The sequence below is a fragment of the Trichosurus vulpecula genome, chromosome 5 (genome assembly GCF_011100635.1).
Source record: "Trichosurus vulpecula isolate mTriVul1 chromosome 5, mTriVul1.pri, whole genome shotgun sequence".
Classification (NCBI taxonomy): domain Eukaryota; kingdom Metazoa; phylum Chordata; class Mammalia; order Diprotodontia; family Phalangeridae; genus Trichosurus; species Trichosurus vulpecula.
In genome coordinates, this window is record NC_050577.1 from 64,617,755 (window position 1) to 64,637,450 (window position 19,696).

Consider the following 19,696-nt stretch of genomic DNA (forward strand, 5'->3'; position numbering starts at 1 on the left):
CACATAATGAGAAGATGGAACTCATTGGAAAAGACCCTGAAGTTGTGAAAGATTGAAAGCAAAAGGAAAAGGGGATGGCAGAGGATGAGATGGATAGATAGTGTCGTGGAAGCAATGAACAGGAGCCTGGACAGACTTCTGGAGACAGTAGAGGACAGAAGGGCCTGGCGGGTATGGGGTCATAAAGAACAGGACATGCCTGAATGCCTGCACAACAGCAGCAATTACAAAAACTTATTGACCTCAGTTCTGTCATCTGCAAAATGAAGGTGGTTGAATGGATGATCTTTTAGGTTCTTTCCTGGTATAAAACCCATGAAACTAGGAATAATGACCCAGTAGTCTAGTTACAATAATGACAGAAGTGCTTTGAGGTCAGGGACTATTTCATCTATATTTTTTGATCCCCAGCTCCTAGTGGGCTGACCAGAATATGGTGGAGGCTCAATAAGTGCTTGTTTATTGACTGACTGAGTAATGCAATTTCTAATTAAGCCTAATTTATGACAGTGAAATAATTTCGGCATTTGGTCCTCATTCTACTTTGGATCCTAGCTCTAGAGATGGGAGGGACTTTGGAGATGCTCTTTTCCAAGGCTTTCATTGTTCAGCAGAGGAAAATGAGGCTCACAGTACAAGCCGCAGCACAAGTGATTTGCCCAAGGTCACTGAGCTAGTAAGGAGCTTGACCTTGAACCTATGTTCTCTGACTCTAAATTCTGTACTCTGTCCCACATACTATGCTGCTTAGTTCATTCACTGGGGGATCAAGGAAGAAAGACTAGGCTGTTTTCAATCAAAACCCTTGATTCTCCGCTGTTACTCTAATATTATTATGCATTTTCAAAATATTAAATGTGGCTGCTACTTCTTTTCTTCATCAAAGCACCGGTTACGTAAGAAGAAAAACCACAAAAATGGAAGATTAAGCTTTGGGTATTAGCCTGATCCATTTTGCTTAGAAAGATGAAGTTGTTCAGGGATAATGACTACAAGGTATAAGTCAGCCCTGTCTAAAACAAACAAAGACTGCATTGCTTTCATTCACAGCAAGCTAGCATTACGGGTCACATTCCTCAGAGACCATCTGCTTTATGGAACAATTCTTCCTTCCTGTTTGTATATTTATGCTGGAATCAAAACAGCTTTTTCAGTTATTGCTAAGCCTATGAAATCAAAGCTACCAGGTTTGGGACTCCATTTCCAGACTGGGGGTGGTTCTCCCACGACCTCATGGTTGGCATAGCCCACCCCACCTCACACACATCTGTTTGGTTTTTTTTTTTTTTTCAGGGAAGAGGAGAAAGAGAAGTGGTTGGCTGATACCGTCCCTCCCCCAGCTGACAAGGCAGAGGACAGACAGCTGGGAACTTTTCTTATATCATCATCCTATACCATTGAATTTTGTCCTAAGGAACAAATGTATCAAATCCTTCAAATGCTTTTCTTTCCATGAGTCTGAAATGCTGGGCAGCTAAGTGGCACAGTGGATAGAGTACTGGGCGTGGAATCAGGAAAACTCTTCTTCCCGAGTTCAAAATCAGCCTCAGACACTTACTAGCCGTGTGACCCTGGGCAAGTCACTCAACTCAGTTTGCCTCATTTCCTCTTCTGTAAAATGAATTGGAGAAGGAAATGGCAAACCATTATAGTATCCTTGCCAAGAAAACCCCAAAGAGGGTCATGACTAAAACGTCTCAACAACAATAACAATCTGAAACATTTCTATGGTAACCATCATCAAAATGCCTAGGTGCTGACACACAGATCGTGATGAGAATAAAGGGAAATGTCTCCTTTTCACATGCTTAACTGGGGATGTGATGAAGTACTGGAATCAAAAATGACCTACAAGGGACCTAGGTTCAAATCCTGGTTCTGTAACAGTATGACCTTGATCAAGTCTTTTACTTCTCTGGGCATCAGTTTCTTCATCTATCAGTTAGAAGCACCGGACTAGATGATCTTGAAGACCCCTGAAGCTCTAAATCTGTGATGCCATGAACTTATCTATTATCAAGCTGTTTGAACGAAGACAGAAAAAAAGCTCAGACTGTCAAAGGCCTGCATCTTGTCCTCAAAGTATTCTAAAATAAGTGCATTATAAAAGAGATACCCTCAGGGGCATTCACATCTCCAATTTACATGAAATGGATTTAAAAAAAAACTAGGAAAAGTGCGTGAAATTTAGTGCAATAAATATTATTGACTTTCCTGTAACATCAGTATTCAGAGAGACAAGTTGAATGGACATACCTTGCCAGCTAGTTCAGAAAAGTCATCCCCTCCAATTATCTGCATATCATCCAAGGCTTGGTCATTCTTTAAAAAAAAAAAAAAAGAAAAGAAATATTTAAATGAATAAAAAAAACTTCAAAACACCATTTTGGGGGGATGTTAGTCAGTGAATGATGACTCATCAAAGAGTAGGAATAATTGATCCACAATGTTCCAAAGTTCTAAAAAGGTAGAAGAGATCTTCATGGTCCATCAGTGGGCTCTGCTTGACTCCATGAACATCATATCTCTCCCAAGCAAAGCTCATCCCCTGAACTCTCATCACTATAAAGATAGGCTCAGTTTTTGACACAAAGTCTTTCAGTTCCTTCAGTAGCCTCTCCCCTCTGATTGGAAGGTTGGAGGGAGGAGTAATAAACTCCTCCCAAAGCCTTCCTTTGTAGAGGGCTCGGAACTTTCCAGGTAACTCTTCATTTTCTACCAGTGGTTCTGCTTGGTTTCAACTCCACAACCATTACTGTGCTCAGGTAGCCTTTGGTGACCCTCTCTTTCAGCTTTCTTTTGTGTATTATCTTCCTCCACTAGAGTGTAAGCACCATGAGGGCAGGGACTGTCTTTTTCTTATCTATCTGTATCTCTAGTGTTTATAGCACAGTGTCAGGAACATAGTAGGCTTTTAATAAATGTTTGTTGAATTGAAATAATAGCATCTTTTATAGAGATATGATTTTCTTTTCATGCAGTGAATGTGACTAGTATCCTATAGAACTTAGATTTTTAACCTGGAATCCCCAAGTTCCCTAAGGGCTCTAGGGATCTATTGGGGTGTCTGAATTTTAAAAAAAATTTGATAGGAATATTTCAACGTAATTGGTTTCCTTTGTAACTTTATATATTTTATGCATTTAAAATATGATTTTGAGAAGGGGTCTATAAGCTTCACTAGACTGCCAAAGGAGTCCATGACACAATAAAGGTTAAGAAGCCTTGCTTTTAGGTTTGTGAAAGGAGGCGGTGTGGAGGGGAAAGTGAACACAGGAACAGACATAGACTAAGTTTGGAGAGAAAGGGCTGTGGAGGTATCCCAAATCGCTTTAGAGCCCTCTTGTTCTTATATAATCAATCAAGAAGCATTTGTTAAGCAGTTATCATATGCCAGGCACTGTGTTAAGTTCTGGGGATATAAACACCTAAGAAGAATCTCTGTCCTCAAGGAGCTTATATTCCAGGGGGAAGATAACATGTAAATAAACAGGCACATGCAAATAATAGAATAGTATAATAATAATAATAGATTAGAATAATAGAATAGACTAAAGGAAGGTAACCTCACAGAGGGAGTGATTGATTTTTTTCCTTGGTCGGGAGGGAATATGGAAGAGTTAGTTCATCCTTAGGCATTTAGGTGGTTCAGCGGTTAGAGCACCATGCCCAGCGTCAGGAAGACCTGAGTTCAAATTTGTCCTTAGACACTTACTAGGTGCATGACCCTGGGCAAGTCACTTATCTTTGCCAAGAAGATCCCATCGACGGACATAAGGCGCATGGGGTCATGAAGAGTCTGACATGAGTAAACAGCTACACAACAACAACAACAAAGCTCACCCTTAAAACTTGTTATTGTGTGTTCTCGTGGGTGGTGGGAGGCGGGGCTTGAGCTAGGGGTGAAGATTATCATCCCAAGCAAAGATTCCTGGATTTGGAGTCATACGACCTGAAATCCCAGCTTTTCTGCTTACTGCCTATGTGACCTTGGACAAGTCACCTAACTTGAGACAGTTGAACTAGATAATCTCTAAAGTCCCTTCCAGGCCTAGCTCTGTGCTCTAGTTGGGGGAGGAGGAGCGCAGCAAAAGAGTCTTAGGGAAAGAGGACATATAGGCATAAAAAAACCAAAGCAGGTTATGTGGATTTAGTGAAATGTTCAAGGAAGTCACAGAAATCTGGTCATACATCCAAAGGCGTCCTTAGAAGACAGTTTGGCAGTCATTGATCTGGAAAGGTAATATCTCCAGATAATGAACAAAGCCTACACAGATCACATAGTAATGAGCCACTGGGAGTGGTCATTTTTCACATACTGGACTGTTCACTTAGATAAAGGTTTTGGAAAAACAGGACCAAGACAAAGTAAATATCCTGTCCCTTTAAGGGTCTAGAAAGGAAAAAGCAATGCAAACAGAAACAGTACTCTCTAAATCATAACTCACTTTCAAAGTGAAAGGGGCTTGTTTCAAATCCAAACACACCAGCAGGTTCTCAAGGTCTCAGTTTCCAATGACAGGCAAACTTGCTGTTTCTTCCTTACTCGAATCTAGACTTTCCTCATATAATTCTCTTACCATTCTCATGCTGTCAAATACTTTTTTTTTTAAAAGGGGATCCAGTCATTTTGTTATATGGTACTTTAATGGACAAACTAATGGGCTCCTAATGAAAATGGTACCAGATGGTTGAGCCCTCCCCTTGCCCCCTTTATCTTTAGTGTTCATTAATATTCTCTTAGTATTTGTGAAGTGGCGCTACCAGCTCTGGTTTTATTTTCATTCATGACAGCATTATCTGCCACTGCTTGATACCTAGGTCTCACAGTGTCCCTTCTTTCCCTTCTTCTTCTGTCCCATCGTGCCATCACCACCAAAAAAAAAAAAAACCCAAACTAAGTTAAGCCAGCCTCAATGGGAAAAAGAAGAATATTTCAGAAACTGTATCATAGGGTCAAAGCCTGAAATAGAACACAGGACCATAGCTTTAGGGCCTGAAGGGACCTGAGAGGTCATCTAGAACAACCTTTTAATTTTCCAGATGAGCAACCTGAGCCCCAGAAGGAGGAAATAACTTCATTTTGGCAGTGAATGGAAGAGTCAGGGTTCAAATCCACATTTTCTGACTGCAAATTCAAAACTTATTTGAAGACATCACAATGCTTTCTAGGTTATCAGTGAAACTTTATGTAGTGCAACTCAGATGATAATGGAAAGATATAACTTGTTTAAAAGGAATGGATCAGATAAAAAGAGCCAGTGGAGTTGCATTTTATATACATACACACATATGTGTGTGTGTGTGTGTGTATATACATATATATATATATATATATATATATATATATATATGTATCTATCTATCTATCTAAAGAAGCTATGTGGAAGCCCACAAAGTAGAGGGGAAAATCCATAATGGATAACATTTGTATAGAGATGAAAGAATAGAAACAGAAGTGATACCATGGTGGTAGTATGCTAGAGACCACCTAATCAGATGGAGGAAATGAATTTTCAGTTTCTAATTCAGGACTCAAAGTAAGCAGCACACTGTTATGGTTGGAGGGTTCCAACTAATTCAGCCATCTCTTGGAGATCTTCTGCCAAAGCCACAGTGTCTTGAGTTACTTTTATTGATTATTTCAGGAGACAGAAGAAAACTGTCAAATGGGAAAGAACTAGTTGCCCATATAAAGAAATGACTAGAAATCAGGAGCAAATGAGCATGTTAACTTAGAATTCATAACAGATAAAGGGGATGGGGGAGGAGACCTCAGACAAAGTCTGACATTTAACATAATTAAGGAGAATTGATTTTTTAAAAAATTCAAATAAAAAATATGCAGGATCCCATAGTCTGAGTCTTAAAAGGGAAAGTCAGCTCAAGCTGATAGGAAGATCCCAGGGGGGAAAAATTTTGACAACCCAAGTCACAAATGATTGTAATATGGAAAGAAAAAAGTAAGTATCTCAAAGAGACCTAAGTGACAGCCCCAGGGGCATACTGACAAGCTTAGATTTTAAAAGGGCAGGTAAAGGAACTGAATTAGGGACAACTAAATGAATATTAATTTTCAAATAAGTAGTATAGTCCTTAAGTGTTGGGAAGGCTAACATCTAATATGAGTTAAAATTTGTTACAATGCTGAGGAAACCCAAAGGACCTTAAAAAGCAATGTGATTTGGGGCAAAAAAAGAGGAAAAAGAAAGGGATAGAACTGGTGTTGGGGACAGAATGTAGTAAGGTGATAATGGACGACAGAGAGAAGACAATGATTCAATGCTTATTTTTCTTCTGTTTTCATCACCAAGGAGACGGCTCTTTAGACTCAGGAGGATAAACCAAAAATGACTAACAGTGAACTGTAACCCAGTATAAATAAGGTGAAATGGCAAAAGAGTACCTCAATTAATTCAAGTCAGTGGGGCCAGAAGAATTCCATCCCAGGGTACTAAAAGAACTTGTCGAAGTGATTGTTGGACCACTGTCAGTAACCTGAGAAATTGTAGAGAACACAAGGGCCATAGGACTGGAAATGTGGGAGCATGTCTGGAGTTTTCAAAAGGAGAAAAAGGTAGATTGTCTAACTACAGACTGATGAATTTTATGTTGATTCTTTGGGGAAAACTACTGGGATGAGTTATTAAAGGAGTGACTTTAGGGTATTTAAGAAAGGGAAGACATAATAGCTACTGACAAAGCCTATGGGCATCTATGAGCTCAATTCACCAATAATCCAAACTCAGAGAAGGTAGAGGTAAAAAGAAACAAGGATATTAAGAAAACTCCAAGAAGAAATGTAAAATCAAAAACCAACAGGGAGACACGAAGAGAAACAATTAGGGCAGAGTCATTAAATCCAGTCCGATATGTGAGAAAACAGAGTTCAAAGTTCACTATGGGACCTTAGCATATGCTTTTCCTTGTTTGCTGTTAGGCCTTATCAACATCTGCCTATGTCTTTGCCATGTGGTAGCTATGCCAGGGCTGGTCCCAGACATCCATGCTGCTTGTAACAATATACCTGCTCCAGACTCAGAACAAGCCAGCCCGTCTATACCACATCTGATAAATGAGCAGAGCGGTTTGCTAGAGTGAGCCAAGTTGGAGTCAAGACCTGAATTCAAATCTTACCTAAGACACTTATAAGCTGTGTGACTGGGTAAATCACTTAATCTCTCACCTCCAGTGTCCTCTTCTGTAAAATGAGTGTAATAATAGTACTCACCTCATAGGGTTGTTGTGAAGAACACATGAGATGTGTGTATACACACATATATGTATATATACACATATACACATACGTATATCCAAACATATTTTGCAAACACATATATTTTATACAATATACATATTCACATATTTTGTACATATACATGTTTTAATGTTCATATACATGTTTTTATATACATATACACAAATATATGGACAGCTAGATGGCACAGAAGATACAGCGTTGGGCCTTGAAGTCAGGAAGATTCATCTTCCTGAGTTCAAATGTGGCCTCATATAACTTACTAGCTGTGTGACCCTGAGCAAGTCACTTAACCCTGTTTGCCTCAGTTTCCTCATCTGTAAAATGAGCTGGAGAAGGAAATGGCAAACCATTCCATTATTTCTGCCAAGAAAACCCCAAATGGGGTTAGGAAGAGTTAAAGAAAATTGAAAATGAATAAACAAGAACAAGAAATTCAATAGAGGTCCCAGAGACCAGAAAATGGAACAAAGTTGGGGGCCTGCCAGGACAGAATAGTGTGTATATGATCAGATTTAGTCACTTTATTCCTGAATTAGATGTTTTTGCTTAACTGTTTTTCTTTATCACACATCAAGCATGACAGGGTGTGGAAATGATTGTAATATCAAGACAAAAGGCATCAATAAAACATATTGTTAAAAAAGTCGTATTAAACTAATCTCATTTTCTTTTTTGAAAGAGACTAGACTAATTGATGAGGAAAAGGTCTTAGATATAATATATCTAGGAAGGCATTTGAACAAGTCTCTCCCAACGTCCTTAAGGATTGAAAGATGGGACAGCTAGGTAAACATCAAAACTGGTAGACTGATGAGAGTCAAAAGACATGTAGGTAGTGACCTGGAAGGAGGTCTTCATGGAATGTTACAGGGCTTTTTCCTTGCCCCGGTCCATTCCAACTTTTTAACAGCAGCTGCATGGAGACAGAGAGAGCCTGCTTAGCAGATTTCGATGACATGAAGCCAGGAGGTAGAGTTAATTCCTTAAATGACACAATCAGAATTCACAAAGATCTAGCCTTATTGTAACAACAGGCCAAATCTATCAATATAATATTGAATTAAGGATAAAGTCCTACATTTTAGTTTTTTTTTTTTAAAAGCTGGATAAGCACAGCATAAAATAACTATAGTTCAGGGAAGAAGTAGTTTGTGATTGGATGTGGGGGAAACTTGAAAGTTAGTGGACTTTTAGCTCAATATGATTCAGCAATGTGATGTGACTGCCCAAAAAGCTAATGCCAGAATATGATGCATTAATAAAAAACTAGTATCATGAATGGGTAAAGTGAACATCCACTCTCTCCCAACCTCCCATTCTACTACTTGGCCACAGAACATGCCAAGTATTGTGTTTAGCTCTAAGTCAGGGCTGTTCAACCTTAGGTTTTTATTGAAACAATAGATGATATATTTTGATTTGCCATTTTAGTGAAAACTCTGTGGTAACTCAGCTTCATTTACTAAAGCATTTATGTAAATATCTATGCTTGTAGGCGGGCCGCATAAATTGTACCGTGGGCTGCAGGACGCATTTTGCACAGCCTTGCTCTAAGTAATTGAAATGTGTCCAAAGGGGAGGTTACCAAGATGGCGAAGGATACCATACCATTCCATAGGAAGATCAGATGAAGGAAATGAGAATTTTTAGCCCCATAAAAGGAAAACTTGGTTTTGGGGGGAAACGGGGATTCGTCAATGTCTTGAGATATTTCAAGGACTGGCATTTGGAAGAAGGATCAGACTGGTTTTATAGATAGATGCAGAGGGAAGAACTAGAATCAAAGAGCAGAAGTTAAATGATACAGATGATAAATGATATTAAATGATATTGAATATTATTTATTGTTCAATACAGGGTTAAAACTGCACTAGGACAGCGTATAAGGAAATCTTCCTAAACAGTTAAGAGCTGTCACCAAATGAAATAAACCACCTTGGAAGGTGATCATTGAAGGTTTTCAGGTAGGAAGGTGTTGGATGATCAGATATGAAGGGTGTTATAGAAGTAATTTACTTCCTTAAGTACAGGTTGGACCAAATGGTCTCTGAGATCCCTCTAAGGTTTTATGGTTCTCTGATACTTACAACCTCTGAAATAACCCAATTTCAGCAAAGATCAAAAAGAAAAAAACATTCCTAAGTATAATTAAATATCCTGTCACTACTTAACTGCTTTAATCTCTATTTTTTAAAAATGTAATTGCTTGCATGTTTTTCTCTGACCCCAGGCCATTTTTAGGGCCTCTGATAAATCTGTTCTAGCTTGTACTCAGCTGCTATTAGAATATATGTATTGATTTCCTCTTTAATAGTCCTTCTGCTATTTACTTTAAGTACTGAGTATCCCCTAAGCAACTCTAATTTTCTTGGAGCCTAAACCATCTTTTTCTGCAGCCTGCAATTCTCAAGAAACTGACATTCTGATGGAGAAACTCAGGACAAAGAGATCATAAAAATAAACACAGATGACAAAGGGAGGCATAGACAGGACTAATTTAACATGCATAGAGATAAATAGAGAGCTGAATAATAAATGGGCAGATGGGAAGGATGAACTCAATACAGCTAAATAAACATTTATAAATTACCTTCTAGACACTAGCTATGTGACCTTGGGCAAGCTGCTTAACCCCATTTGCCTCAGTTTCTTCATCTGTAAAATTAGCTAGAGAAGGAAATAGCAAACCACTCCAGTATCTTTGCCAAGAAAACCTCAAATGGAGTGATGAAGAGTTGGGTAGGACTGAAAATGATTGAACAACAAATACATACAGGGCATTGTGCTTAGGAGGTAGATAGAGGATTTAGATAAGACAAGGTATCTGAATTTATGGGGTTTATAGTGTAGTAGGACAATATGACAGATATATAAAAGATTCTTATATATGATAAGTACATATCAGGCCTAAAGTGAAGAAGGAAAAGTCATTACTGACCAGATGATCAGAAAAGACTTAATGGAGGAGTTGGTATTTGAACTCAACTTTGAAGGATAGGTAGGATTTTAGTAGTCAGTAAATAACTATTTATTAAGGACTTACTATGTGTCAAGCACTGTGTGCTAAGTGTTGGGGATACAAAGAAAGGCAAAAGACAGTCCCTACTCAACAAATAGGGTAAGAAAGAGGATCATTATAGGTGTAGGAATCAAAGGAGGAGTGTGGTCTGGTTTGGCTGGAGTATAAGTTACATGGGTCAGAGCAGTCTGATTGAGACTAGAAAGGTAGGGGGGCAGAGCCAAGATGATGGCTGGAAAGCAGGGACCTGCGTGAGTTCCCTACCAGGTTCCTCCAAAAACCTATAAAATGGCTCTGAACAAATTCTAGAACTGCAGAACCCACAAAATAGCAGAGGGAAGCAGGGCTCCAGCCCAGGACAGCCTGGATGGTCTCTGGGTAAGGTCTATCACCCACAGAGCTGGGACAGGAACAGAGCAGAGCCCAGTGTGGGCAGTAGCAGGACCAACCAGACCAGCAGCCAGGCCGAACAGGCCCTAGCACCCTGAATCAGTGAGCTGTGGCAGTTACCAGACTTCTCAACCCACAAACACCAAAGACAACAGAAAAAGTTAGTGGGAAAAGCTGCTAGGACAGAGTGAAAGGAATTCGTAGTTCAGCCACCATCCTGGGGGTAGCAGGGTGGTGCAGCTACAGAACTACAGCTGCAGTTGCTGCTGGCCCCAGGCCCACCTGGTGGGAGGAATTAAGTGGCGGATCAGAGCCGGAGTGCAGAGCCTGCTTGAGATTTGCGGCAAGTCTGGGTTGGCGGTTCTTGGGGAAGGAGGAGTGCTGGTGTGGCAGAGCTGGCTATATAGAAATAGCTCTGAAATCAACGGCGCATCCCTTCAAGCTTGGAACAAAGTACTCTCTACTCTACAGGAAATTTATCTTGCCCTACAAGAAAGGAAGGGAAAAGGGGCAACCAGAATATATGCCATCTTGGAGTGAGTGGTAGGGAGGGTAGAAATGGGGAGAAAATTTGTAATTCAAACTCTTGTGAAAATCAATGCTGAAAACTAAATATATTAAATAAATTTTTAAAAAAGGACTAGAATGGTAGAATGGTTCCAGATTGTAAGTGATCTTGAATGCCTTTCTCAGGACTTTGAAAGTTAAGGATGAAGCAGTGCTACAACCAGATCTGATGAATAATGGAGGGCCTCATTTCTGTACCATTAAGCAATCTCCACTGATTTGATAGCGTCGTGGATCACAGAATCTAAGAGTCAAAAGGGTTCAGAGAGGTCTTCAATACAGTCAGTCCATACCTGAACAAGGATCCCCTTTATAATGTACTAGACACACGGCAATGCAGGGGATGTTGGGGGAGAGGAGGCAGAAGGAACTCACTCCCTCCTGAATCAGCTCATTCTACTTCTGGATAGTTCTCACTGTTAGAATGTTTTTCTTCACATTGAGCTCTAATGCAACAAAGTCCTGAGTTCATGGAGTCTGCGATCACTACATGGGATGCATAAAACACAACTGAAAGGCAGTACAGTTTATTGTACTGGTCTTGGAGTCAGGAAGACCTGAGTTCAAATCCTGCCTGGGACACTTCCTAGCCATGTCACCCCAGGCAAGGCATTCAACCTCTCTCAGACTCAATATCCTCATTTGTGAAATGGGGATAATAATATCACCTACATCTCAGGGTTGTTTGGAGAATCAAACGAAGTGACATACGTAAAATACTTTTACAAACCTTAAAGTGTTATACAGAGCTAGCTATCATATTGGATAAGGGCCCGGTCTTGGAGCCAGGAAGAGCTGGTTTCACGTCTTGACGGTGACTCATATTAAGCTTTGTGAACATGGGCAGATCTTTTAACCACATAGTGCCACAGATAGTTCTGAGTTACAGATGAGTGGCTTAGGGACTTCCTTACCCTGATGAAATCACATACACAAAAATATACAAACACAGATAACTATAATCTACAATAATACAATGTGCCCACACATATATACACACATACGTATATGAAATTTTGCTTTGTACCTCTGTGATGGATATATATATATATATTTACATATATATATATATGTATACGAGTGCGTGTGTGTGCATGTATACACACACAGCGCATACACTTTGTACCTTTGTAATGTGTATATATATAATGCAGTGTGTATATATGTTTGTGTGTATATATATACACATATACACTCTGTGTATATATATATTTGTATATATATGTGTGTGTATATATGTATATTAATATATATATGTTACAGAGGTACAAAACACATTTTCTTATGGGGTCCAAAGGGAAAAGCTATTTCTCATAGTTTTTTTATTTAAAATTTCTTTAAATTAAAAAAAGAACCATTTTCTCTTGATCTTTAAAATTTATATGCAAAAATGCAGGCCTGCTACTGACAATTTAAATGTAAGAATATAAATATGAAGTGTCAAGGTCAAGACTTTCACAAATTTAATATATTATGCTTGTTATGGTTACACAAAAGAAAGATGTTTCATAGACAAACTAATATTTTAACTGGAAAATAAATGTTAACATAGTATATAGGAAGGGTGAGTTTGTTTGTAGGTCACATACATCAGGCATTTCCTGTCTTTGGTGTATCTAGCTGTTTAATTTTTGACTCAGTTTTCTGTAAGATAAAATGGCTCTTTCTTTATGACAGTGATATATTAAGCCATTGTGATCAGGGTACTACCCTACCCCACCCAGGCTCTGGATAACTAAGAGTGATCCCTACCCAATTTAAAGGTCTCTTTTCCCCATGAGAAATGCAGGGGAATAAGGTCAGGCAAAGAGACCAGCGATGCCAGGGGCTGGGCACAGCTGTAAGCCAATAGCAAAAATGAAGGGACATCGAGAAATGAAAAGACACACAGCACAGAAGGTCTGTTGCAATTAAAGACACAATGAAAAAGGAAACTCAGCTGAAAAACAAATAAAGAGACTTTGCTTTTTACATGAACTTTGTTTGGAATCTTGTAGCAGGAAATCCTTCTGTTCGGACCTTGGGATGGGGTTGTTATTTTGGTTTAGGTTGTGTTTGAAAAGTGCAAACAAGTTGGATCCTTTCAGTGTACATGTGTGATTGACCTGAAAAGGTCCCAGTAAAACACAGTCTTCTATATCTTAATATGAATGAGGCCCCGTATGAATTCCTGGAACATTTTTCCCCCACTAACTAAAAAAAATTATACTTTAACAATAATTTTTAAAAGTTTTGAATTCCAAGTTCTCTCCCTTCCTCTAGTCCTTCTCCCATCCATCAAGAAGGCAAGCAAATATGATATCAATTATAAATGTGAAGTCATGCAAAACATATTTCCACATTACCCACGGTGTAAAAAAAAGAGCAAGAAGAATTAAGTGAAAAAAGTATGCTTCAATCTGGACTCAGAGTTCATCAGTTCTCTCTCTGGAATATAGAGAACATTTTGATTTGTGAGTCCTTTCAAATTGTCTTGGATCGTTGTGTTGATTAGCTAAGTCTTTCACAGTTGATCATCATTATAATACTGCTGTTACTGTGTATAATGTTCTCCTGGTTCTGCTCACTTCGTTCTCTTTCAGTCCATGTAAGTTTCCCAGGTATCTCTGAAACCATCCCCTTCATCATTTCTTATAGCACAACAGTATTCAGTCACAATCATATATACCACAACCTGTTCAGCCATTCCTCCACGGATGGGCATTCCATCCATTTCCAATTCTTTGCTATCACCAGAAGAGTTTTATAACCCTTTAGGCATAGTTGCAAAATGTTCTCCAGAATGGTTGGATCAGTTCACAACTCAACAGTATATTAGTGCCCCTATTTTTATCAAATTCCTTCCAGCATTTGCCATTTTACTTTTCTGTCATGTTAGATAATATAATAAGGTAATATAATAAGGTACCTCTGGGCTGTTTTAATTTGCATTTCTCTAATCAACAGTGATTTAAAGCATTTTTTTACATGACTATAGATGACTTTGACTTCCGAAAACTGCCCATTCATATCCTTTGACCATTTGTCATTCGGGGACTGGCTCTAATTTTTATGAATTTTCAATCAGTTCCCTATGTATTTGAGAAATGAGGTCTTATCAGAGAAACTTACTGTAAAATTTCCCACCACCACCCTCTCCCCCAGTTTCCTGTTTTTCTTCTAATTTTGGTTGCATAAGTTTCATTTGTGAAAAAAAAAATTAGTTTAATCAAATTATCCATTGACTTTCTGTAGCGATCTATCTCATTGTTAACTTAAAAAAAAGTTAGAATATATGCCTTCTTCCAAGGACGGGCTATGACTGTAACTAAGATTAGCACCATGCCACGGCAGAAAGAGCACTGAAATTGGAGTCATAGAACCTGAATTTGAATGCCTGCTTTGTTATTTACTACTTACGTGGTTTGGGGACAATCACTTAACCCCTCAGGGCTTCAGCTGGAATTAGGGTTAGAATAAGGGCATTAGGCTAGATGACCTTTAGGGTCTTTCCAACTCTAGAGTTAGGAGTATATGATAGATAGTGCTAAAATTTCAAATAGTCAACTTTTCATTATCTGTAGTTATGGGGGAGAGCAATACAGTACTGAGAGCTAGCCATAAGATAGTGGAAAGAACTTTGATTTAGGTCTGATACTCCTATCACTTGTATGCAAATTAACTGGGACAAAATAAAATAGTTAAATTTATTGACATACAATAAACTTGACAGCTTAAAAAACTTTTTATGTGCAATATTCCCTTTGGCTGCACAAGATTAATATTTTCTTTCATTTTTCATGAAACTATCCATCACATTGGCTATTTTAAAAAATATTTATTTTTACTTTTAAACATTCACTTTTATAAGATTTTGAGTTCCAAGTTTTTCCCCCCTCCCCAAGATGGCATGCAATCTGATATAGGCTATACATGTACAATCATATTAAACATATTTCTACATTAGTTATGTTGTGAAAGAAGAACCAGAACAAAAGGGAAAAACCAGAAGAAAGAAAAAACAAAAAACAATAAAAAAAGAAAATAGTCTGCTTTGATCTGCATTCAGACTCCATAGTTCTTTCTCTAGATGTGGATAGCATTTTCCATCATGAGTCTTTTGGAACTATCTTACATCATTGCATTACTGAGAATAGCTAAGTCTAACAAAAAACAGCCATCACATAATGTTGCTGTTACTATGTACAATTTTCTCCTGGTTCTGCTCACTTTTCTCGGCATCAGTTCATGCAAGTCTTTCCAGGTTCTTCTGAAATCTGCCTACTCACCATTTCTTATGGAACAATAGTATTTCATTACATTCATATACTGCAACTTGTTCGGCCACTCCCTAATCGACAGGCATTCCCTCAATTTTATTTCTTTGCCCTCACAAAAAGAGCTGCTATAAATATTTTTGTACATATGGGTCCTTTTCCCTTTTTTATGATCTCTTTGGGATACAGACCCAGTAGTGGTATTACTGGGTCAAAGGGTATGCACAGCTTTATAGCCCTTTGGGTATAGTTCCAAATTGCTCTCCAGAATGGTTGAATCAGTTCACAACTCCTTCAACAATGCATTAGTGTTCCAATTTTCCCACATCTTCTCCAACATTTATCAACTGATAGGTGTGAGATGGTACCTTACAGTTGTTTTAGTTTGCATTTCTCTGATCAGTAGTGATTTGGAGCATGTTTTCATATGACTATAGATAGCTTTGATTTCTTTGTCTGAAAACTGCCTGTTCATATCCTTTGACCATTTATCAATTGGGGAATGACTTGTAGTCTTATAAATTTAACTCAGTTCCCTATATATTTTAGAAATGAGGCCTTTATCAAAGACACTGGCTATAAAAATGGTTTGCCAGCTTTCTGCTTCCCTTCTAATCTTGGTTGCATTGGCTTTGTTTGCATCATATTGGCTATACTTTCGACAAACAGTCCATTTTTCCAAATCTAATATAGTCTATAAGTTTTCAATTGGGTTTAAATCAGGTAAGGTTCCAGGCCACTCATAAATATATTTATCCTCATCCTTTGAATATATTTCTTATCTATCATGATTTGTGGTAAGAAATAAGGTCATATTGCAATATTCCATCTTCATTTGGGAATTTTTACAATTCTGGAACATATATTTATCAGATGTCATCATTCCCTCAATATGGGCAAGACTCCCAGGCCCACATAAAGTAAAAAAAACAAACTTTTTTTGGAGTAGTTGTTTTATAGACAAATGAAGATTATCATATCTTACAGGTTCACCTGGACTACTTTTGATAATAGGTTTGGTACAGTTTTGAATGAAAAAATAAGTTTCATCGGTAAAGAATACTCTGCCAGCAACCCCACCCCTCCCCAGTCTTTAGTACTTGTCTTTCTATTCTCTTGTCTGTGACAAGAATTTATTTTCTTCATAGCAATAGTTACCTTCTTTCTTTCTTTCTTTCTTTCTTTCTTTCTTCTTTCTTTCTTTCTTTCTTTCTTTCTTTCTTCTTCTTTCTTTCTTTCTTTCTTTCTTTCTTTTCTTTCTCTCTTTTTTCCTTCCTGCCTTCCTTTCTTTCTTTCCTTTTTCCTTCTTTCTTTCTTTCCTTCCTTTTTCCTTTCTTCCTTCTTTTCCTTCTAAATTCATGCTGCCTACACCATACTGTAGAGGAGTCAATAACAACTACTTCAGCTCCCAGGCCTCTTTGAGAGTCTTTGCTGCTTTCCTAAGGATTAATTAGTCTTTCACAGCGATAGTTTGTCAGTTTTAAAATTTCAGCCACACTTTCTTTTGGCTTTGGGATGATTGATTATTTCATTATGGGCTTGAATACCCTTGAAATACGTGAATTCCCCACACTAATAGCCTCTGCAATAGCTCTAACAGTATTCTCTTTAAAAGCCCCAGTTTTATACATTTCCTTGGAATAAAATCCATTCTTAACAAAAAAAAAAACTAATGAAAAGTGAGTATGTAACATAAAATCAAGTACTCAATTGAGAGAGAACCAAGTGATGGTGTGGAAACCACTTCAATCTGGTTTCATCTGGCCAAGATCATTCAGGCAGTCAGTCAACAAAACACTTACTCTAAGCTAGCCAGGTGTCAGTAAAAGTATATACTCGTGAACAGTACTGTCACAAAATGAAACATCGATCGTCTATCTCAAGTAATTCAAACACAGCTCTTTGTGTGACCTTGGGCAAGCTGCTTAAACAATCCCTTTGAGCCTCATTTTGTTCACCTGTAAAATGGAGGAAAAAATACTTACTTAGCTCAAAGGGTCATTGTGTGGAAGGTATTTTATAAAGCTTTTGAGCACTACAGAAATGAAGACTATTAACCTAGAATCATTTCACTTTGTCTCGAAAACATGTCTTTGTACTTATAGCTGTGCTTGTCTTTCTGGAAATTCATAAAACTTTAAAGTATACTAATAAGACCATTACAAACCTGGCTAAGAAGGAATTGGAAAAGTTATCCAGCTTCCTGTTTGCCCCAATTGCTTGCTTGGTTCCCATTCCATGTAGTTGACAGCATCACCTCTCAGAGCAATGCAAAATACTGCTCTACTTTTCCTGAGGTGTAGGGTTAGGAGAAGGGTAGAAATAATTAACTGTTTTAAATTTTAAAAACTGCCTCTTGGGTAATTTGGAGTAAAAATAAAAGATAATGAACTGCATTAATGTACAACTTCAGGTCTTTAATTAGTTATGGAATAAAAATTTAAAAGTAAGACTTCCATGAATAACCAATAAGATATAAGGCACCTATTCCTTCTGTTACGTATAACAGAAGTTTCTATGCAGCTGAGTATAGTGGAAAAACCTGGAGTCAGGGGACCTAGTTTCCAAACTGAGCTCTGTGAGATCCCTATAGTTATATGACCTTGGCAAGTTACTTAATTTCATTGAGACTCAGTTTCCTCACTTGTAAAAATACTTGGAAAATATTTGTACTATTTAACTCATAGCATTGTGAGAAAAGTGCTTTGTAAACCTTAAGATGATATGGACAAGTTGTTATTGTTTTAAAAACTAATTAATATTTGCCAAGACCCGATGGAATAGACGGGGTACAAATATCTGCCAAATATTTTGTTACTGGAATAAAATCCACCATTTTGCTTTACCTAACTGAACCACAATGAATCAATGAAACATTCTGGCAACTCTTGCTTTTAGTTGAGTTATCCTGTGTAGCTGTATGACCTGGTCAAATCACATCCTTTCTGGACTTCAGCCACTTCCTATTTGTGTGAGTCTGAATGGGCTCTTTCACCTTTCAGGGTCTCAGTTCCCTCATGCGAAACATGAAGGGGTTGGTGCAGAGGACAGCTGAATTCTCGGCCAACTCAAGCGTTCTTTGAGTCTGAGTCTGTTGCAATAACCTACCTTTTTATTATATTTTTAAAAATCACAGCATAATCGGCACTTTCTCTTACTACAGGCATCAGAATCATAAAATCTAGAGCTGGCAGAGTAACCCAGAGAGATGAGCTAATTCATCCAGGATCACACAGGTAGCAAGTGACAAAGCCAGGCTTTGAACCCGGGTCCTCTAGATATCAGGGATCTACCTCCTGCATCCCGGTGCTGTATGATCATTCTGGAAATCACTTTAGAATTATGCTAAGAAAGTCAATACAATGTCTATACCCTTTGACCCAGAGATCTCTCTTTGGTGCATAGATTTCAAAGGGGTAAATGACAAAAACATGAGTTCCATATACACAAAATGATTAGTTATAGTAGCAAAGAACTGGGAAAAAATTATATCAATTATATCAGTGGTTTCAGACTCAAATAGAAACTGGGTACTAAACCATACATAAGGATCCCTGCATAATGCATATTGACTTAGAAAGCCACAAATTATCATCATTTATGTTTTATTGCATTTTTATTTATTTTGTTAAATATTTCACAATTACATTTTAATCTGTTAGGCGGCAGTCAGGGGTGCTGGGTAGCAATGCTGTTCCTGGCCACATGTTTGGCATCTCTGAACTATAAACTACACACACACACACACACACACACACACACACACTAAACAAATTCTAGTGAATGGATATAATGAATATTATTGAGCAGTCAAAAATGATGAATACGAAGAATTCAGATAAGCATGGGACAATTGTACGAACTGATGTGGCTTGTAATAAAAGCAGAACCAGGAAAACAATACGCATGACAACTACAACAGTGTAAATGCTAAGAGCAAAAACATGAAATTGAATACTGTGTAATCAAGATGAATATCCTTGGCCCAAAAGAAGAGGTGACATAATGAACCTCCCTCTCTTTTTTCAGAGGTGAGTAACAATTAAGTATGGAACACTGTATACACTATACAATACCATCAAGGTGTTTCTTAGTTCTGATTTCCCACCCCCAACCTATTTTTTTGGTATTCTTTTTTCTAAAGGATGGCTCTCTGGTAGGGAAGGGGGAAGGATGTATTTGGAAATAAAGGTGATATAAAGA

General features: G+C 38.0%; 1 protein-coding gene across 1 annotated transcript in view; it reads right to left on the minus strand.

Annotated features, from left to right (window-relative positions):
• PRTFDC1 (phosphoribosyl transferase domain containing 1) overlaps window positions 1–19,696 on the minus strand; it is a 98,694-nt gene that overhangs the window by 19,260 nt on the left and 59,738 nt on the right. The window contains exon 4 of the mRNA XM_036760992.1: window positions 2,257–2,322. Within this exon, the coding sequence (XP_036616887.1) occupies window positions 2,257–2,322 (66 nt within the window). The remainder of the gene's footprint in view (window positions 1–2,256; window positions 2,323–19,696) is intronic.